Raw genomic sequence first — 21,055 nt, forward strand, 5'->3', positions numbered from 1 at the left:
ACAGTTTTTCGATCCCCAGTGACTGAGAGTGACAGTGATGGGGGAGTCAGGCTGGCATTCTGTGCAGCACCCTCCTGATTGGGGGCTGGTGCAGCGGTCACAGGCTGCTCTGGTTCTACTTCCCCCTCCAACACAGCCCACAGCAGCAAAGCCTGCCCAGAGTGCATGTGCTATGAGGACACCCCCCAGCCCTGCCCCTCCCATATACTTGCTTGCAAGTGGTGTACAGGGTCTGTGTGCTGGAGGGAGCACGCCCCCCAGCATCTAACTGGATAAGGACTGGGGTAGAGGGGGGCACAGCTCATGTGTCTCTGAAGCTGTTTGATTGGTAATTCAGCCTACGCCACCTCCTGACTCTTGAGGAGAAACAAAGGGGACTTGCTAAGGCTTTGATGCAGCCTCTGGGTCCAGGCTCTCCACTCAGACCCCAGTTCCTAGCCTATCGCACCAACACTGGAGGGTGCACTAAGTTTGGAGCCTGTCAGTGTTTGTGGGAGGCTCCATTTAGAACAAGTCCCTTCCTGCAATAGAGCTGCCATCTTGGGCCCCAGCTAGTCCATCCCCCAGGGACCAATACACGACTGCTTCTGATTGCACATTCCCTAGTGTTTCAGCCAGCCCTTCGCTTGGGGGGGCTGTTCCACAGCCTGACCCATCTCCCAACTTTTCCTTTTCTTAATATCATCTCCTTCCCCGCTGTTATTCTGCATGGGTCCCCTGGGAACAATTCCACTCCCTCCCAGCTGTTCACACCCTTCAGACATTTAGCTGGTGATGCTGCTTCCCACCTAATCTAACACTCACAGCTCTGACTTGGCCAGCGGCACTCTCTGGGGATACCATAGCTCACAGAGCCATGGGGGACACCTTTAGCGTTCAGAGACAGTCAGTGACAGACATCCAACTGTGAATTCCCCATTACCAGAAACTGTCATGAGCTGGAGTGAGACTTCTTCTCTTTGCAAACTGGCCCTCGGGATGGCTGTGGAGTGTCCAAGCCCCACCTCCCTGGACAAGGATCACCAAGTATACTACACCCTCACTATAACGCCCTTCACAATAGCAAACCTGGTCCCTGGATCCCACCTCCAGCCCTGCCCGGGGGGCAGAGAGCTCCGCCTGCCCTGGGGATACAGCCGGGCAGATTGCTCCTCCGGCCCCAGGGCCCCAGCTGTGGTTCCGGGACCAGAGGAGCTCTCAGCTCTGCTGTGGGGCTTGAGGTGTCAGCCCCTCCCAGCAGGGCTCTTTCCCTATAACAAGCCCCTAGCTCTAATGACCAAATGGCTTGGATTCCCAGGGGTTCATTAGAGCGAGGGCATACTGTATGCGCCCACCTAAGACCAGACTCTTCCTCCTCACTTGGTGGCAGATGCTTCCCCTTACACAGACATGGAGCTCTTGTGTGACTGGCACCGTGGGCCTACAGCCTGCTGTACTGGAAATGCAGGTGGTGGGCATGAAGGTGGCTTTACATTAGACTGTAAACGCTTCTGCTGTGGGACCTGTTCTTCCTAGCTGTTGGTACAGCACCCAGCACAGGGGGGCCCTTCGGTGCCAATGCAATGCAAACAGTACAAGTTTGGTCTATTGGATATGGGTTTGGAGTCCTGTGCAGATTGGCTGGTTTTGCTGTATGTAAATAAACTCACCTGGTTTTACCTAACCTACTTGAAGTTTTGGGGCAGGGACCAGTGCATCTGGGAAGCCCCTCACACACCTTCTGGAGCATTATAACAACTGTTTTGTATACCGCTAAGAAGCCTAAAGTGGCCTGCCCTCGGAAGACATGGCATTAAACCAGAGGGAGAAGGGAACTACACTCTGCTCTTTAATAAACTGATAGCAATGTTGAATCGCTAACAAACCCCTCCACAGAGCTCCTGCCTGCAGATGGGCTCCAGTGGGCAGGCCTATTACCTCCTAGCCTAGAAGCAGCATAGGGCCAGCAGTCAAAGCAGGAAAAGGTGGAGTGGGGCGCTCCATCAGCAAGGCTGCCAAGGACAGGGGAGTCACGGGACAAATGTACTCTAGTAAACATGAGGCTGTGGTCTCTGCACATCCCAGCCCCCCAGCAGTACGTTCCTCCTGCCCCAGGGGGCAAGCAGGCTGACTCGCAGTCTGGAATGAATGAGAGAAAGTCCTGAATTCACAGTTTACTTTGCAATTCAAGGTACCAAAAGTCTGGGGCAGCTCCATTGCTATCACCAACCTGGTGGGAGCACACACTGTCTTGCTGCTGCCCCCCTGCTCTCATTCCCAGGTGGAGGGCTGATGAGACTGCTGCTCAGCTACCTCTCCTGCTCCTGGATCCTAGTCTTGGTGACAGAGTAGGTGTGAGCTGCCTGGAGTCAGAGTCAGCTCCCATCAGCTGGCAGGAAACACCAAAGCTGGACACAGCAAATTCAACTGGGATCCTTGAGAGTGGAACGAAGCCATTGCAGCACGTCGGACAGCCCCGTGCCATCACGGGCGCTGGTCTCCACCACAGTGATGGGCTGGTTAGCACAGGAAATGATATCTTGCATCCGGAACAGCGATTTCATCTCCACCAGGGACATGTAGCAGGGCAGGTCACTGGAGCCACATTTGGGGATGGGAAGAAAGGGAGAGAGAGAGAGAGAGAGAGATTGTGCTAAACCATCAGTGACCCAATTTAGAGCAATTGGAATTTCTGTTGAGCCATCCCTGTGAGGGGCTGCACAGGGTGACTGGCCTTTTAGAGAGCATTAGGGCCAATTTACTCACAACTAAGGCTGGTCAGCCAGCCTTGGGGTTAATTGATTGCCCATGTGGTTGATTAGTCCTCAATTAGGGGTGCACCTGACTGTAATAAAATAGCCAGAACTCAGTAAGGAAGGGAACCCAGCAAGGTGATCGTGGGGGGGCTCCTGGACAAAGGAGACTCCAGGCAAGAAACAAGGGGAGCATTCCCAATAAAATCATGGGAAACTGGATGAGAGTCGAATCCCAGCTACGGGGAGTAGACCTGGTGAGATCTTTATGCTATGTTAGCCAAGGGACTGGTGAGAGTACTGCCCAGCTCTGGGGAGCACTGGGAAGGCCTTGAGGTAGTATTCTATGTTAAGGGCAGAAGGACTGGTGAGAACAGTACTCCAGATCTGGGGAGGAGAGCTGGGGGGAGAGGTGTTGTGAACAAGGAAGATACAATGACCATGTAAGAGGAATCTCCAACTCTGGAGCTAGGAGTGGGACCCAGGACCTGAGTGGAAGCTCTTTCCTTGTTTGGGATTTGTTCTGTTAATTAAAGGGATATTCTTCAATGCAAGAATGTTTGGACTTAATTACAAAGACAGGTTGCAGAAACTGAAGCAGCACCTCTAGTGCTGCAGCTGGTCACTTTAGGATGACAGAGGGCCCTCAGCAGAACCAGATGAAATGGATAATCTAAAACGGGTAGAGCATTCCCCCCAGCCTACCTGCCTCTCAGGGACTTATCTGGCTGCAGATGATGATATAGGCAAAAAGTGACTGCACCAGGAGTCCCAGATTTCCTCCCTTTGCCCTCCCCCATGGAAACTGATCACTTTCAGCCTGGAGGAATCCTTGCCTTACATCTTATTGAACAGGATCAGGACGGATGCTGAGACAAGCTGCTCTGCGGAGAGGAGTGACAGGAGCTGGACGCAGGATGAAGAGATCTGGGTGGGGTTAGCCGCATCAATCATGAACTGGGAAGAAGCAGAGTGAAAGATCCAGGTGGGAAATTAATTAAAATGTAAGGCGGTCGCTTGGGAGATGCGGGTTACCCCACAGACCAGCTCCAGAACGGGGAGTGGGAGGAGATTAAAACACAAGGGAAATGAAGTGAGAGGCCCTGGTGTAGAGTTCTAGGGCCTGGGGGCCCTTCCCTGGATTTGGAGCCTCACTCCACAGACCACTTGATGGTTATGTGTGCCCCCCCCACCATGCCTATAAACACACAGGGCCCCAGTTGCTCAGGATTAGCACAGATCGAGATGATGGAGTCACCCTGCTATAAAACGGGTGAGTGAGATTAGAATCAAGCCCACAAGGTGATCCAGAGGGATCTCACGAGCCCTGAGTGATAAGTTGCAGGGAGAAGCTGAGGCATGAAAAATGGAAGGCCAGTGAAGAGTCTGGCCCTGAGGTGAGGCATTCCCTCACTCCATGGCCATTTCCACTCATTCGAGGACTTTGGGCAGGGGGAGTAGGACCTGTGCTACTGTGGAAGGATTAGATTTTTTCAATGTGTCAGTAAATGTCAATTTCACTGTACACACAAATGGGTGAAAAATTATTTCCATTGATAAGTCAAATTTACAGATAGGCAAAGTAAGAAAAATGTTGCTTGAGAATGTGAGAGACTCAGAATTGTCTGACTCCCCCACCCCCATTTTCTCCAATTGTGAAAATTTAAATCAATAAAAATTTGAAAAAATGCTTAAAAATAAACAGTGATATCAGCTGAAATGATTTTAAAAAATCTATTTCTGCCAGGCCTAATTATGTCTAAACACCAGTGATTTCCCCTTAAGTGAGTATTACAATGCAAAGAACTTTACACAGTGACAGGAGACAGCGTGGTCTGAGCATAGCCAGGACTCCTGGGTTCTATTTCATTTTGCCATTGACTTGCTGTGGGGTCTTGGGAAAGTCACTTCCTCTCTCTCTGTGCCTCTGCCTGCCCAGCTATACAATGGGATGTATCTCCCTCTCCCAGAGGGAGCTGTTACCATTACTCAGACATGGTGGGTCAATCAGCCCTCCACATGCAGTGCAAGGCAGTTCCAATGTAGCCTAAGCCAATGGAATGTCGGGTTAGATGTTGGTGATGGGCCAGGAAAAGGTCACATTCAGAATCCAGACCCAGGGGATCTGCACTCACCAGGACAGAGCTGCAGTCTCCATAGTAACTAGGCCAGATAGGGCCCATGCAGCCCCCCAGCTCCCGAATAGTGATCTTCTTCTGGATCAGAAGGTCAGTTAGATTTGTGCCTACCTGCAAGGTTAGATGACAACACCAGCCAGAGTCAGTCTCTGTAGAGACATTTGTGTTCCTCACAACCAAGTCCATCTCGTGTTAGTACATCACTGAACTGCTGGTTAAAAAGGTGACCCTTTGGGGCCTGTCTTTGCTGTGAAAGAGCACTACGGCATGGGGGTAGGTGTGCTGCAAATGACACTGCCCTATTCATAAGGGAGAACCAGGAAGAGGATTGGATTGGATTACTAAGGCTGCAGTAAATCAAAGAAGAGGGGCAGCTATGGGAAGAAACTTCCCAGCAGAAGTTCAGTCAGCAGTCACCTGCAGGGGCCTCACCCACCATTCAGGGTTTAAGGGGGTGTCACATAGGGATGGGATTCCCGGGGACTGACCAAGTGGAGCAACATTGGCTGAACTGGTATCAGAAGGTTTCTGCTGATGTCTTCTGACGCATGCAGGTTCCTCCGAGACGGCCTTTTGTTCTGTGTAGCCGCTAGCCAGGCTGAGTCTCCCTGGCTCTGTTAACACCTTACTAACACAAATGCAACAGAATGCTGGCCCCACTGCCTCACATTGACCCACCCACCCAGAGAGCAGCAGCCTGGCCTCTCATAAGGTTGATCTACAACTAGCTGAGCGGTGCTGGACAGAAGCCCTGGAGTCTGGTCTCAACTGAGCACTCAGCCATGGCCGCATCGGGCCAGCAAATGGCTCCGAAGACCCTGACTCTGTGAAATGCAGACAGGCCCAGCGAGCCAGAGCGCCGCCCGGCCATACCGTGGGCAGTGTGGGGGGAGGCTCCCCAAGCTCTCGGGACCCATCCTTGGAGCACAGCTGTGCAGGAAGCTGTTAAGGAGCAGGGGAGGAAGGAAGATCATCACCAGACACTGCTTCGCCCAGGGGCCCGGGGCTGGAGCTCGGAGCGCTGCCCCCCTCCCGGCTTGAGGGGGTTTCCATGTATACGGGGTTACAGTCTGGTTCAATGGCTCTCAGCCCCCCAGCGCTCCAGCACCTCCCCAGGGACCCCACGGCGCTGGCCAGAGACTAGAGCCGGGCATCGCCGCCCCGTCCCGGGAACGGGCACCCCGGGAACACGCCGCCTCCGCACCCCCCGCCCAGCCCCCTCCGGGCACCCCCCGGGAACACGGCCCCCCCGGCACCCTCTGCCCAGCCCCCTCCCCCGCTCCGGGCACCCCCCGGCACCCCCCGCCCAGCCCCCTCCCCCGCTCCGGGCACCCCCCGGCACCCCCCGCCCAGCCCCCTCCCCCGCTCCGGGCACCCCCCGGCACCCTCTGCCCAGCCCCCTCCCCCGCTCCGGGCACCCCCCGGCACCCCCCGCCCAGCCCCCTCTCCCGCTCCGGGCACCCCCCACCCCCAGACTCCTGCGGCCGAGGCAGGGTCTCCCCGGGCGGGGCCAGGATATTCTGCAGCCGCTTCACCAGCAGGGTCTTGCCCACGCCCGAGGCCCCGAGCAGCAGGTACATGGGGCAGCGGGGCCCGGGCCCTTAGCGCAAGGCCATTGCCATGGAGATGCGCTGCCCCGCTTCCATTGGCGGATGCAGCAGGGGAGCTGAGCGCTCACTGGTTGGTTGTCCTGTCTCTCTGATCTCCCGGTATCCAACCACGACCCGTTCAGAGGAAGCCCCGCCCCTAGCGGAAGGCGGAAGCGGAAGTGCGGCCTGTGGCGATCTGAGGCCGAGCGGAGCCGGGTCGGCGGGTTTCGGGGGCACCATGGGCAGAGGCGGCGGCACCTTCGAGCGGCTCCTAGGTACCGGGGGTCCCGGGGTGCGCGCGAGTCGGCCCGTGACCCTCGACCCCGCAGGCTCTGGGGCGCGGGAGCCAGGGCGGCCCGGGGGGCTGGGTTCGGAGTCCGGCGGGGCCCGCCGTGGGGCGTCCCCGGGGGCAGCTGGCGAGGGAGTCGGGCCGGGCGCAGACCCGAGCCCCTGCGGGGCTTAGCTGGGGGTGAATTACAACAGCCCGGGCTGAGGAACCGCTGCCCCATCTCGGAGGCCTGGCCCTGGCCTCTCCCTGTGAGAGGGGCCCAGTACCTGCCCCGAGGGCCCAGCGCAAAACAAGCGCCCTAGCCTGAGCCTCACCAAGGCGGGTTAACGCTGTACCAGCTGCTTCTCCTCGCCCCATCGTCCTCCAGCTCTCGGGAGAGCCCAATGCACAGGGCTAAGAGCAAAGCAGACTGTGAAGAACTTCAAAAAGATCTCACAAAACTAAGTGATTGGGCAACACAGTGGCAAATTGAATGTGGATAAATGTAAAGTAATGCAGATTGGGAAAAATAACCCCAACTATACATACAACATGATGGGGGCTAAGTTAGCTACAACTAATCAGGGAAAAGATCTTGAAGTCATTGTGGATAGTTCTCTGAAGACGTCTGTGCAGTGGCAAGCAAAAAAGTAAACAGTATGTTAGGAATCATTAAAAAGGGGATAGAGAATAAGACAGAATATCTTATTGTCTATATATAAATCCATGTTATGCGCACATCTCGAATACTGTGTACAGATGTGGTCTCCTCATGGCATTAGAAAAGGTTCAGAAAAGGGCAACTAAAATGATTAGGGGTTTGGAATGGGTCCCACAGGAGAAGAAATTAAAGAGGCTAGGACTTTTCAGCTTGGAAAAGAGGAGACTAAGGGGGGATATGATAGAGGTCTATAAAATCATGAGTGATGTGGAGAAAGTGAATAAGGAAAAGTTATTTACTTGTTCCCATAATATAAGAACTAGGGGCCGCCAAATGAAATTAATGGGCAGCAGGTTTAAAACAAATAAAAGAAAGTTGTTCTTCACACAGCGCACAACTTGTGAAACTCCTTGCCTGAGGAGGTTGTGAAGGCTAGGACTATAACAGGGTTCAAAAGAGAACTGGATAAATTCATGGAAGTTAAGTCCATTAATGGCTATCAGCCAGGATGGGTAAGGAACAGTGTCCCTAGCCTCCGTTTGTCAGAGGGTGGTGATGGATGGCAGGAGAGAGATCACTTGATCATTACCTGCTAGGTTCACTCCCTCTGCGGCACCTGGCATTGGCCACTGTCGGTAGACAGGATACTGGGCTGGATGGACCTTTGGTCTGACCCAGTACGGCCGTTCTTATGGAATCACTAAGAACATAAGAACATAAGAAAGGCCGTACCAGGTCAGACCAAAGGTCCATCTAGCCCAGTATCTGTCTACCGACAGTGGCCAATGCCAGGTGCCCCTGAGGGAGTGAACCTAAAAGGCAACGATCAAGTGATCTCTCTCCTGCCATCCATCTCCATCCTCTGACGAACAGAGGCTAGGGACACCATTCTTACCCATCCTGGCTAATAGCCATTTATGGATTTAGCCACCATGAATTTATCCAGTCCCCTTTTAAACATTGTTATAGTCCTAGCCTTCACAACCTCCTCAGGTAAGGAGTTCCACAAGTTGACTGTGCGCTGCGTGAAGAAGAACTTCCTTTTATTTGTTTTAAACCTGCTGCCTATTAATTTCATTTGGTGACCCCTAGTTCTTGTATTATGGGAATAAGTAAATAACTTTTCCTTATCCACTTTCTCAACATCACTCATGATTTTATATACCTCTATCATGTCCCCCCTTAGTCTTCTCTTTTCCAAACTGAAGAGTCCTAGCCTCTTTAATCTTTCCTCATATGGGACCCTCACTTTTTCACTTGAAGCCCCATGACAGTGATTTAAAGATCAACATCAGTTATTTCACTGCTCTTCATAACAGGTGTCTCTAGCCAATGCATCAGTGTGGGCCGTGTTTGTGTATCTCACCATTCTGCCCCACAACCAAGCCTGACACCTGACTCCCACACTACCTGTGAGCAGGTATATGGTTATTCCCATACAGTGCTGGGAGGTGGCTCCTGATGCTCATGGCAGAATGGGACCTCTGGTTTCTGTCCCCTTTGTTCTCCCTTTTAGACCAGGTGCTTTTCCCTTACCTTGGAAAACCCACCTTGCTAAAGACCAAGTTCTGCAATGTGACTAATAGCCTGGTAGCAGAGTGGGAGGTTCAGAACTGTATCAGGGAGTGTGATACACTCAGGAAGCATAAAATATTGTTAACTAGAAAAACAGGTGTAGCTGTTGTGGGATGAACAGAGGCTTGGTGTGGTGTCTAAATCATTCCTTTGACAAACCTGAAAATAACAACTATGATTGAAAGATTGAGAGTGGGGGAGGGGCCCAAGTTTGTTAGTGGGTTATGGACATCAGCTTGGACAGCTGCAGTGACAGGATGGTAAGACTGCCACATAGAAACCTAGAATAGGTACAGAAATATAAATCCTGAGTTATACTAGCAGTACCTAGGAACCTCTTTCTGCAGCTTCATAGGCCTAGCTGGGGGGGTCATAACTTACTTACTGCAGACTGAAGTGTAACAAGTTTGGGAATTGAGTCCTTACATTTTCAGACGAGCAGGTCACTTTTGGTGAGGGAGCACCATAAAAACCCTGTACTTACCCACAGTGAGTGGATGTGTAAGAACAACTTTTGTTTTGCTGTATGGGTTTTGAAACCAGAGGCACCTTGAAACCTCAAGGGACTTAAGAGGAGCCAAGCAGTTCTGATTAGCAGCACAAAAATACCAGGGATTGCGAAGAATCTGCAGTTACTGAGCATCTCAGAGTCTGAATGACTGACGGGGAGTCACTTATCCGAGTGAGATCTCCTATGTGAATATAACTGAGAGGGTGAAACAGAGGCAGGCCAGTTCCAAACAAGCTAATGGATATTTCAATTCCTTGCAGATAAAGCTACCAGTCAGCTTCTGCTGGAGACAGACTGGGAATCCATCCTGCAGATCTGTGATATGATTCGTCAGGGAGACACTCAGTAAGTGCCATATCACTTCCGGATATGCTCTAAGCATTGACATCCTTTTCTGCCCTGCTCACTGCATGAAGGCTAAGAACATAGGCCTAGGCACCCTGGGTCAGCCCACTGGTCCACCCAGGCTGTTACTTTATGTAGGACAGGTGACAATGCAATTCAGTATCTTGAGATAATGTTTCTGACTGGGGAAGCTGCAGCTCATGTTCTACCTGGGAAACGGGCCTTGAACATCACTGTTCTTCCTCTTTTTCTGCTTGGCTTCTGGAGTTGTCCATGCCATAAATTGTGTTCTTTCCCATTGCAAGGATGGGGTTAGTGGACTATTAAGTGGCAGCTGGACTCTTCCTGCATGTTCTCATCTGCCTGAAAAATGTGTGTGCTCTCTCTCTTTTTCCAGAGCTAAATACGCAGTCGGTGCTATCAAGAAGAAAGTCAATGACAAGAACCCCCATGTGGCTCTCTATGCACTAGAGGTAACCTGAAGCCAACCCAGCAAAGTGAAGTCTCTCCAGGCCTCTAGTAACATGTAGCCCAGGTGGACGCTCGCTCTTCCACAGACCTTTCTCTGAGGAATGAAGTCTATGCAAACTCTCCCCACAGGAGTGCAGCTGACAGCTGTGCAGAGCTCACCCTCCTCTGATGCTGTAGCTTGGAGGGCTTCAGCCCATGGCCTGTGATCTGCTGACCCTGTTTCTTTATTTCCAGCTGCCATACTGAATTAAACCTCTAAAAAAAGACATGAAATCCTGTCATGCTGTTGCTGTACCAAGCAGGTGGTTGCTGTAATTGCAATTGGGACATTATGGGATCCTAAATGGCAGGGAGGCAAAGGCCACCAGTAAGTTCAGGGGGTGTTTCTTGTTATATCTCTGCATTAAAGTGTGACCCTACTATTACCAAAAAGTCAAGACCCCCAGTTCAAGATGCTGCTGGGCTTTTGGAAGTAGCAGATGTTTCTCTGACTGAAGTTGGCACAAAGTGTTCTGGGTTAGATGGTGCCCCCCTGGCTTGTGTGCAGGTTACAGGGCCCCGCAGACAGGCACAGTCCATGCTGCGACTCTGCTCTCATGCTGCTGGTCCTGGGTTCTGTAGAGGCTATGGGTATTAATCTAATCTAGTTCTTTTTCCTTGCAGGTCATGGAGTCTGTGGTCAAGAATTGTGGCCAGACAGTCCATGATGAGGTGGCCAATAAACAGACTATGGAGGAGCTGAAGGAACTATTCAAGGTAGAAGCACCTTGCTCACTTGTCTCCCTCTGGATAGGGTTGGGGAAGAAAGGTGAAGGCATTGAAACTGTAAATGCAGCATCTTTCTAGGTCATTGTTAACACAGAGGCCCTTGGGGATTTGGAAATGGGGCAGCAGGAGGACATGGGAGAAGCAGAGTGGGGAGCCCCTGTGTAGAAATCCATGTCAGAAGGAGCGAGCTGAACTGCTCAGGTGAACCACAGGGTCTGTTACTTGGAATTTCTCATGAAGCATCATGGGCAGCTCCAGGAACCAGCTGCTGGGGAGGGAGTGTCCTGAAAGCAAAGCTGTGGAAGGAATGATGGCTAATACTGCAGCACATACTACACTGCTCTTTGGGGGCCAATTGATGGCAAGTCCTCACCTTGGTATTGGGCTTGGTTTAGTCAGAGCCAGCGAAGGCGAGTGAAAATACCCATCTGTGGGGGTGGAGGGGCTGGTAGGAAGAGGTGCTGGAGGGGGATGTGGGCTCTCTTCCCATAACCCAAGATGAGATGGAAAGTTTAAAACGAATAAAGAAATCCCTTTACTCTGAGTGTGTAACTAATCTATGGGACGAGCTGCTGTAGGATGTCGATGTCGAGCCAATAGCTGAGCAAGATTCAGAACTAAGCTTAGGTGCTGGCATGAATGAGAACAACATGTTCAGTGACACCGGTGGGATGATGCTTACGTGGGCTCTTGATTCTCGCGTTCCGGGGCACAAGCCTGTCTCCACCCCAGCTAGAGAGGCGAAGACATTCTCCTGCCCCATCTCCAAGGCACACAGTGGGACAGGAGTACACAGCTGAGTTCAGTAAAGGGATTTTATTCCTTCCTCTGTAGCATCTACCACTGGCTGCTGGCCAAGGCAGGTGACTGGCCATGTCTAGCAGCTCCTGTATGAGCATTGCTAATTCTGTCAAGGAGTCTCTTCTACTGTCCTCTTCCTAGGCAGACTCTGGCCTAGTTCAGCTAGATCTGGTCTGACATAGTAACTGCTGCCTTGAGCCTGGCTTCTCTTGATTTACAGTGGCAGCCACTAAGTTAGGTGGTGGGGGCTGGTTTTCTGGCAGCCCTGGTATCCTAGAGTTCAGTGCGGCTTGAGCATACCGTCTGTGCTGGGGCGGGGCGCGTGTGCTTATACGCTTGGGGTTCCCCAGACCTGTGCAAATGAGGGGCTCTGAGTCGGTCCATTTGAGCCCTGGAGCCCTCAAGGGTGCTTTCTGTCTGGCCAGGCACTTATTGTGTACCCTGGGCTCAGTGGGTTGCTAATGCAAAGCATCTGTTATGTCACAGCAGCAAAGAATCCTGTGGCACCTTATAGACTAACAGATGTTTTTGCAGCATGAGCTTTCGTGGGTGAATACCCACTTCTTCGGATGCAAGACTTGCATCCGAAGAAGTGGGTATTCACCCACGAAAGCTCATGCTGCAAAAACATCTGTTAGTCTATAAGGTGCCACAGGATTCTTTGCTGCTTCTACAGAACCAGACTAACACGGCTACCCCTCTGATACTTGTTATGTCACAGTCACTGCCTCTCTAGTGACTGACACCATACTGAATGCAGGCTCATGGACTGCTCAGAGGGGCGTTCGGGTAGGTATTGAGCTTCCTGAATATATGATCAGATCAACAGTCTCTGATTCTTCTCAGGTTCTTATGTGAGCTGTGCTCAGAGCTCCCTAAATGCCCGAGGTGCATTCTTGCGCATTACTTTAGGGACTTTCGCTCTTCTGAATCCCTGACTGCTGCTGAAGTAACTTGGGTTGCCCCTTGGCTTTGGGGGTTCTGTCGTCACTCTCTTTGTAGTGCAGGCTCCTCTCAGGTCTGTCTGAGTTCGGAGTTGCAGATGTCTCTACAAACCTGTACTGAGCTCTCCCACAATTGAATGTGAAGCTTGAGAGTGCTTGGAATCTGCTTCTCTGCTTGCTGAGGGAATTTCCCTGAGCAGCCAGTCATGTGATTTGGTGATGATCAGCTGATGGCAGGGCCCCTCTTGGAGGCTGGTTCAGACTGAAACAGGCAGTGCGGGAGCTGCAGCGCCTCCTGCCTGCTGAAGGTCAGGAATTCCTCCTGTTGCCTGGGGTATGTTTGGAGTGTTCCTGACAGGGTGGGGTTGTGAACTGGAGTTAGTGTCTGTGAGCTGGGGGATGCTGGGACAAAGAGCCCCCACAACAGCCCGTGCTGGGCTCAGATGCTTTCCCCTCTGTGCAGAGACAAGTGGAAGTGAACGTTCGCAATAAGATCCTGTACCTGATCCAGGCCTGGGCTCACGCCTTCCGCAATGAGCCCAAGTACAAGGTGGTGCAGGACACCTACCAGATCTTGAAGGTGGAAGGTAAGGACTCCGTGGGGAAAAAGGGGCAGGTGAGTCTCCCATTGTGCTGACGGCCAAGCACAGAGGATGAGCCATGGGAGGGCAGGGAGCAGGCAGCAGTGCCAGCCAGGTGTGGGAGAAGGGCTCGTACAAACGGGTTTACACACAGTGGCCTCCCTGCTACCTGATGGACCCGTTGGGGTGACTTGAATCCAGTTCCTGTTGCAGAGCAGCCTCCACCAAATGGCTGCTTCGCTCTGGCCCTGCAGCCCACTAGGAATGATGTGGTTTGGCAGCAAGTCCCTGGAAGCCAGAGCTGGAATATCCTCCTGGGAATGAGCACGTCCTCCTGGGAATGGCTCCGTTCCTGGGCACTGTTCCTGGGGTGGGCAGCTGAGAACTTGGATGTGTGTCTGGATTTCCCCAAAGTGCTGGGTGCATTGGAAGGCAGTGCCTGTGATTTTGGGCATTAACTCCCCTGATTCTGCCTGGGATGAGTGGCTGCGAATCTGTGGGAGTCCCATCCTGGCAGGAAATGCTGCATTTCTCACCCTGATCTCAGGCTTCGAACATATGTTTTACCAAAGGGTCCCAGTTGCCTAATCTGAGTGTGTGGCCGGGGTTGTGCTCTGCATTCGGAGTAGACTTGCCAGACCTGGGAGCAGAGGAATGCCCTAGGATCTGTTCATCGATGTACGGACACTTACTCTCCCAGCTCCCCTGTGAGGCAGGTGACTGTGGCTCAGGTTAAGTGATTGCTTAGAACTCCTGCACAAATGGCAAAGCGGGGACTAGAACCTAGGAGCCCTGCCTCTGTCCCCAGCTCTGAGCACTAGGCCCCACTGCCTCCAGTCTGGTGGGACCCCACTTTACAGTGAGATGTTGTTCCACTCTTCCTGCAGGTCATGTGTTCCCAGAATTCAAGGAGAGCGATGCCATGTTTGCTGCAGAAAGGGTGAGCTCCCCAGGGCAGAGCAGTGGGGAGGAGCTCTGGCATTACGGAGGGGGCTGCTGCTGTCATTTTTGTCCGACCCTTTAACTGGTGGTTAAATAACATCAAATCCCAGAATCCCAAAGCACCTTGTGTGTGTTGTACAGCTGCCTGGATTCTATACACCTCACCGGGGTGCAGCCAGCCCTGGGGCGGGGGAGACAGTTCAGGAAAGGAAGTGCTGAATCCCCTCTCCCCTGGGCCTGCCTTGGCAGGGAGCCAACCCAGAGCACATAGAGATCAGTGATCCCACATGAGGGCAGCCTCCTAGTCCTGTGGCTTGCCCAGGGCTCCTGCCCAGCATGCTAGGGCGTCACTGGCTCAGCACAGGAGCATCTGACCGTGACTCACTTTTGCGCCAGTGGCCACGGAGCAGACTTGCAGGGGAGAGCGCCTCCTGCTGCGGGGGTCTCCCCCATCCAGGGAATGGCCTGGCTTGGGCTAGCCAGTGGGAGCTCCAGGGTGGCAGCCCGAGAAGCCCTCTGGAGCCAGCATCAGGGCTCTGGGTGCTAGGCCCTGGTCCTTTCCTTATGCAGGTTTCTGTGCTCTGGCAGGCTCCTGACTGGGTGGATGCTGAAGAGTGTCACCGATGTCGAGTGCAATTTGGGGTCGTGACCCGCAAGGTGGGTGCTGCTGCTTATTCCTCTTTAGTTCCCTTCCCTGCATGACACCGCTGGGGACTTGGTCTCCTCCTCCTTTGCCCCGCAGTGTGGGCTTGGCTGGGAAGCTGAGCTTTAGGGGAAGGTGGTCAGCAAGCACCCAGTGCAATGGCCGTGGAGGAGCACAGCCCTGGTATTGGGAGGGTGCCTCCTAGTACCAGCTGCCAAGGCTGACCTCATCCCTCTCTTTGTTTGCAGCATCATTGCCGGGCCTGTGGGCAGATCTTCTGTGGAAAGTGCTCCTCCAAGTACTCCACCATCCCCAAGTTTGGCATTGAGAAGGAGGTGCGGGTGTGTGAGCCCTGCTACGAGCACCTCAACAAGTCAGTATCTCCAGGGGGTTCTGCACACCGCACATGGGTTGGAGCGGCCAGGGTTGGTGGTTGGCATGGGGCCTGCCTTCTGGAGCAAGGAAGGGTCACCTCAGCCCCGTGTAGTGGAGCCTCTCTGAGTCGGGTTCCCCAGGGGCTGGGCAGCCTGGCAGGAGACGGGAGGGATTCAGGAGATGGCACTCAACGATGGGAGTGTACAGCTGACGCCAGGGACTGGCTCTGCTGCCTCCATTGCCCCCATCCACTGACTGGTAGCTGGGAGCTGTGCTCCTTGTTGGGGATGGGGTGGGGAGGGCGTGTTGTGCCCTGGGATGGGGGCTGGGGTGGAGTAGGGCCATGGCCCTCACTGGGGCTGGGACAGGATGGGGCCAGGCAGGGCTCAGAAATGCTGCCTGTAGGTCCGGGTTTCTACTGTCACCTCTATCTGATTGTAGGAAAGCTGAGGGCAAAACTGCTGCCACCACTGAGCTGCCACCCGAGTACCTGACCAGCCCCCTTTCTCAGCAGTCCCAGGTAAGTGGCTGGCTGGCTGTCCTGCCTGCCAGAGGTCTGAGCTTGGCTGCAGGCAGGGTTAGCCCCAGCAGTTCCCTCTCCTCCTGCTCACTGTCCCACTGAGCAGCCCCCCTCTCCATCTGCAGCTGCCCCCGAAGCGTGACGAGACGGCCCTCCAGGAGGAGGAGGAGCTCCAGCTGGCCATCGCCCTCTCGCAGTCAGAGGCCGAGGAGAAGGAGAGGATGGTTTGTACCCAGCTCTAGGGCTGCGTGAGGGCGCACTGCCTGGATGCTCTCCAAGCCTCTGGCAGGTTACTGCTGTGGGCTTTGCACCAGCACCAGCCGGTCCCCAGCCCTGGGCTGGTCGGAGCCCTTCCCTGGGGCATAGTGGGTCAAGGGGGGTGCTGTGCTGCAGGTCTAATCCCTCCCATGGGTCTGGGGTGAGGGTCTCTTTCACCAGGATAGTGAGGGCTGGTGCTGATCATGCCAGTGGGGCAGGGCCTGGCAGTTGTTAGCTGTGCAGACCCCATGCAGACACTAGCAGCTCCTGCCTCCCAATGGCTAGTGAATGTGCAGTGGCTGGGCCTGGCCCGTGCGAGGTGCCTCGCCCTCCAAGCCAGGCTTGTCTCGAGCTGTTGAGCTGGACAGTTCTCAGGGCTGATCTTGTACCTCCCTCTGCAGAGACAGAAAACAACCTACTCTGTGTACCCAAAGGCTGAGCCAACGCCTGTCACCTCGTCCGCACCCCCAGTCAGCACCCTCTATTCCTCCCCTGTGGTAAGTGCACAGCTGCCCTGTTGGGTCAGCACCCCCAGATCTCTCTGTCAGGTCACCGGGGTAAATCCTTGCTCAGAGGGAACCAAAGCCGTGAGAGCTTTGCACTGAAAACACTGCTGTGCTGGGGGCACCTAGGAGACCCTGCTCTAAACACTGGGTGCACTATTCCTCTGCTGCATGGACAGGAGGTGAATCACCGCCTGGCTGAAGGAAGAAAGAAGTGCCCGCTGTCCCTCCCAGTTCTGCACTCCTGCTGTTGCCTGGCACTGGGTGGCAGGATATGCACAGGTCTGGGCAGGGTATCTGTCATAGCAGTGAGTTGTGTAGTGGGCTGCGGACTCCTCGTGTGTCTCTAAGATCTGACGTCCCCCCTTCTCTCTTTTTCTCCCCAGAACTCCTCTGCTCCACTGGCTGAGGACATCGACCCCGAGGTAAGGACACAGGCCCTTCTGGCGCACAGCGTAGGCTGGTTCCCAGTCAGGCTTGGGCGCTGATCTTCTCCCTCTGCTTTTCCCGGCAGCTGGCTCGGTACCTGAACCGTAACTACTGGGAGAAGAAGCAGGAGGAGGTTCGCAAGAGCCCCACCCCGTCTGCTCCACTGTCCCTCTCAGAACCAGCTGCCCAGCCTGGGGAAGCTCATCCCATGCCGCTCGGTGTCGTGGAGGTAAAATAGGGGCCCGATCTCACACCCATCTCTCTGAGGTCTGGCGGGGTCAGTTTGAATCAGTGCTCCCTGGGAATTGCCTGGAACCGGCCTTGCCCCGGTCATGAAGCACAAGTCCGGCTCCGGTCTAGGTGTGGGTTGTGGATCCCCACTCCTGAGAGGGAGGGGCTCAGGGGCTGACTGTGCTGCCCTGTGTCTCCAGCAGCAGTACCAGAACGGGGAGTCCGAGGAGAACCACGAGCAGTTCCTGAAGGCTCTGCAGAATGCCGTCACCACCTTCGTCAACCGTATGAAGAGCAACCACATGCGGGGCCGCAGCATCACCAACGACTCAGCCGTGCTCTCCCTCTTCCAGTCCATCAACAACATGCATCCCCAGCTGCTGGAGTTGCTCAACCAGCTGGACGAGCGCAGGCGTAGGTGGCTTCTGCTCCATTCCCCGGGGTAGGACACGACTGCTCCCTGCCAATGGCTTGTGAGCAGCTCTCTGGGACTGTGTGGAGACTGCCGGGGGGAGTGTCTCTGTGGAGGAGCATACCCCATGAGGGCCGCCTGCTCTGTCTGGAGGCAGTTAGTGCTCAGGGCTGGGTGAGCTCAGCAGATAGCAGGCCTGGATGCTGCCTTGCCCTGCAGGAGCCTGATGCTACGTTTTTCTCCCCAGTGTACTATGAGGGCCTGCAGGACAAGCTGGCACAGATCCGGGATGCCCGCGGGGCCCTGAACGCTCTGCGGGATGAGCACCGCGAGAAGCTGCGCCGGGCGGCCGAGGAGGCAGAGCGCCAGCGCCAAATTCAGCTGGCACAGAAGTTGGAGATCATGAGACAGAAGAAGCAGGTGAGGCAGGGAAGTCTTTTCCAGGTGCCTCATGGAGGGCAGGTGTCGTGCCAGGGCCATTCCCAGGGCTTGCTGGTGGCCATGGCAGCTGTTCCAGTTTGTGCCCTGGGCTGGGTGGCTGTTGGGTGGCTGGAGGCAGCACTGTTCTGTGGAGCGGGTGGAGTCTCTGGGGTTGGCCTTGGTGTATGAGCTGCATGGCCAGGCTCCTGAGGTGTGTGGTGGTGCCGCTCCCTGCAGGAGTACCTGGAGATGCAGCGGCAGTTGGCCATCCAGCGGCTGCAGGAGCAGGAAAAGGAGAGGCAGATGCGCCTGGAGCAGCAAAAGCAGACCATCCAGATGAGAGCCCAGATGCCAGCTTTCTCTCTGCCCTATGCCCAGGTACAGCAGCCATGCCAGGGAGCCCTCCCATGAGCACTCTCCTCAGAACTCTCCCCTTCACGCTCTCTCCTTTTTGCAGCTCCAGGCCATGCCAGCAGCAGGAGGGGTGATCTACCAGCCATCCGGTCCCACCAGCTTCCCAGGCACCTTCAGCCCCGCAGGCTCTGTGGAGGGCTCTCCCATGCACAGTGTGTACATGAACCAGCCAGCTCCAGGCAGCACTGGCCCCTACGCACCGATGCCTGTTACAGGGGCAGGTGAGAGCCGGGGCCATGCAGAGGTAGGCAGGACTGGAATGCAGCAGCAGTCACCTCACTGTGCCCTCTCTGCTCCAGATCCCAACATGGTGAATGCCTACGTGTACCAGGCAGGAGCAGGAGGCGGGCAGGCAGCACCGCAAGGGCAGGTGGTTCCCACCACCAACCCAGCCTACTCCTCGTATCAGCCAACTCCGACGCAGGGCTACCAGGCAAGTGAGCAGGGCGCTGGGTCCCCCTCGCCCGCAGTGTGCCGTACTCGCCGTAAATCTGGAACACAGGACTCTGCAGTGGGTGGCACAGGCTGTCCCCTCCCAGGCTCTCGGGATCCCCTGCCGCACAGTGGGGGTGGGGATCGGTCCCAGATTGCCTGGGTCTCCCCTGGTGTCCCCTGTGGGATGGGTGCTCCCTGGACCCTGAGGGTGCTGGGGGAGAGCTGCGTGGCTGCCTGGGGTGCCCCACGCTCACCCTGTGCTCTTCCCTGTAGAACGCTGCATCCCAGTCACAGAGCATCCCTGCCATCTCGCAGGCCCCCCAGTCTGGCACCATGGGCTACATGGGGAGCCAGGCTGTCTCCATGGGGTACCAGCCCTACAACATGCAGGTGAGCACCCCCCAAGGGTGACTGGCTCGGTGCCCTCTTGCAGCCTGGCTTGGGGGTGGGGGTTGGTTCCATGGAGGCTGCTCACCAGCCAGGGAGTGAGCGTAAATGCGGCCTCGGCTGGCACTTGTGGGGGAAGGGCGATAGGGCTGGATTTTCTGTATCCCCTTGACCCATGTAGGAGACGTACCCTGGCCCTTCACTGCTGCTGTTCTGAGCCCCAGGTCCCTGGCAGCGTGGGCCCACTGGGCCTGGCTGGGAGCTTGGGGGTCTTTGCCCCCTCGGTAAGGGGCAGAGGTCTGGCGGCCACTCTGATTGCTCTCCCCTGCCCCCACTCTAGGGCCTCATGTCGACCCTTCCTGGGCAGGAGCCGGCTCTGAGCAGCCTGCCACCCCAGCAGACTTACCTCTCGGGACAGCAGCCCATGTATCAGCAGGTGAGTCTGCCAGCCCTGCATGAACCCGGCATCCCCTCGTCACCCTCACTTCAGCTCCCTCCCCAGGCAGTCGGTCGCAAACTCCCCTGATTACCCCCCCCGCCCCCCTTATCGCCAGGAGCCTTGGCTGTGGCCCTGCCTCCCCTGTGCAGGGCGCTGAGACCTCCAGATCCAGGTGTATTCACCTCGGGGCTTGGCCCTGTGCCACCACCAGCAGCCCTCTGGGTAAGGTGTGTGGGAGGGGGGTGCCAAGTGAAAACTGCCTCTTCACAAAGGGTTTGGCTGTTCCAGATGCCGCCCCCTGGAGGGCCCCCCCAGCAGCAGCAGCAGCCGCCTCAGCAGGCCCCGTCGCAGGTACAGCAGGCCCAGGGCAGTGGCGAGGCCCAGCTCATCTCCTTTGACTGATCTCGGCGAGGGGGCTGCCCAGTGTAACACTATTGTCTGCAGGAATCACTATGTACTTAACTAGCCATTTCTGTCTCTTCCCTGCCCCCTTCCCTGCGGAATGGCCCTACTCAAGGGGAGGGTGGGACCCTGGGGCCCCACCAGCTGGCATGCACCCTCCTGGCCTGGCAGGGGCCTCCCTGTGGCTTTTTCCCTGCGCTGTCCCCGCCTGGCTGAAACGGGCCATGGTTGCTGGAAGTGAAACCTGTCCCCGCCCCGACAGGGAGAACGAATGGGCGCTTGGCCCTTCATGAAGAGACTTCTGCAAGGCAGAGGCTGCAGCCTGGCTCCTGGGCTTCCCCCCAGAGCTCTGTGGGCAGGATGGTGACTGGGAGCCAGGCCTGAGAAGAGCTCCAGGAGAGTGAGCAATAATGCCACAGGCCAGGGCCTCCCTTCCCTGCTCTGCAGCAGGCGAGAGACTTAATCATGCCCCAAGTACTCGCTGCTGCCTTGACCCCAGAACAGAGGGGGGCAATGAGATCTGATGCAGAGCTGCCCCTGCGCACAAAGCTCGGCTTCTGCCACTATCCCTCTCTGCACAGTGTGCACCATGGCTGGCTCCTCCTCTGCCCCAGTAGGAGCCTCAGCCCCTCACCACAACTTGCACCCCCCACTCTGATCCCCTGCCCCTCCATGGGAGCCTGGCCCTGTGCTTGCATTCCATGCTCCTGGGAGCTCAGGCCCTTCCGCATGCCCTATGCCCATATCCTCCACCCCCTCCTTGGGAGCCTGGCCCTCCCTGCTTTTTGAACACTCATCTCTCATACGTAGTGGTGGAGTAGCCAGAATGGAAACAGTGACAATAAAATGTATTTAAAGAGC

General features: G+C 55.4%; 2 protein-coding genes across 6 annotated transcripts; one reads left to right on the plus strand and one right to left on the minus strand.

Annotated features, from left to right (window-relative positions):
* Positions 1 to 1,806: 1,806 nt before the first annotated feature.
* ARL16 (ADP ribosylation factor like GTPase 16) lies at positions 1,807 to 6,536 on the minus strand. 4 transcript variants are annotated; one of them, XM_044983487.1, is made up of 5 exons: positions 6,390 to 6,536; positions 5,744 to 5,802; positions 4,868 to 4,981; positions 3,574 to 3,689; positions 1,807 to 2,574 (listed from the first exon to the last, which is right to left on the minus strand). In XM_044983487.1, the coding sequence occupies exons 1-5, from the start codon at positions 6,448 to 6,450 to the stop codon at positions 2,403 to 2,405; spliced, it is 522 nt and encodes a 173-aa protein (XP_044839422.1). In that variant the 5' UTR covers positions 6,451 to 6,536; the 3' UTR covers positions 1,807 to 2,402. The 4 variants fall into 4 exon arrangements, with proteins under 4 accessions (XP_044839422.1, XP_044839423.1, XP_044839425.1 ...); XM_044983488.1 differs by having other exon boundaries at positions 5,744 to 5,812; positions 6,406 to 6,481; XM_044983490.1 differs by having other exon boundaries at positions 5,744 to 5,813; positions 6,339 to 6,472.
* Positions 6,537 to 6,602: 66 nt separating this feature from the next.
* On the plus strand, positions 6,603 to 21,053 carry HGS (hepatocyte growth factor-regulated tyrosine kinase substrate). 2 transcript variants are annotated; one of them, XM_044983483.1, is made up of 21 exons: positions 6,603 to 6,734; positions 9,735 to 9,819; positions 10,217 to 10,292; positions 10,954 to 11,046; positions 13,267 to 13,390; positions 14,272 to 14,324; positions 14,915 to 14,983; positions 15,218 to 15,342; positions 15,786 to 15,864; positions 15,990 to 16,088; positions 16,524 to 16,619; positions 17,012 to 17,050; positions 17,140 to 17,283; positions 17,486 to 17,699; positions 17,945 to 18,117; positions 18,355 to 18,495; positions 18,575 to 18,752; positions 18,831 to 18,964; positions 19,240 to 19,356; positions 19,694 to 19,789; positions 20,081 to 21,053. In XM_044983483.1, the coding sequence occupies exons 1-21, from the start codon at positions 6,698 to 6,700 to the stop codon at positions 20,192 to 20,194; spliced, it is 2,286 nt and encodes a 761-aa protein (XP_044839418.1). In that variant the 5' UTR covers positions 6,603 to 6,697; the 3' UTR covers positions 20,195 to 21,053. The 2 variants fall into 2 exon arrangements, with proteins under 2 accessions (XP_044839418.1, XP_044839419.1); XM_044983484.1 differs by having other exon boundaries at positions 17,489 to 17,699.
* The last annotated feature ends 2 nt before the right edge of the window (positions 21,054 to 21,055 follow it).

The sequence above is a fragment of the Mauremys mutica genome, chromosome 12 (assembly GCF_020497125.1).
Source record: "Mauremys mutica isolate MM-2020 ecotype Southern chromosome 12, ASM2049712v1, whole genome shotgun sequence".
Classification (NCBI taxonomy): domain Eukaryota; kingdom Metazoa; phylum Chordata; order Testudines; family Geoemydidae; genus Mauremys; species Mauremys mutica.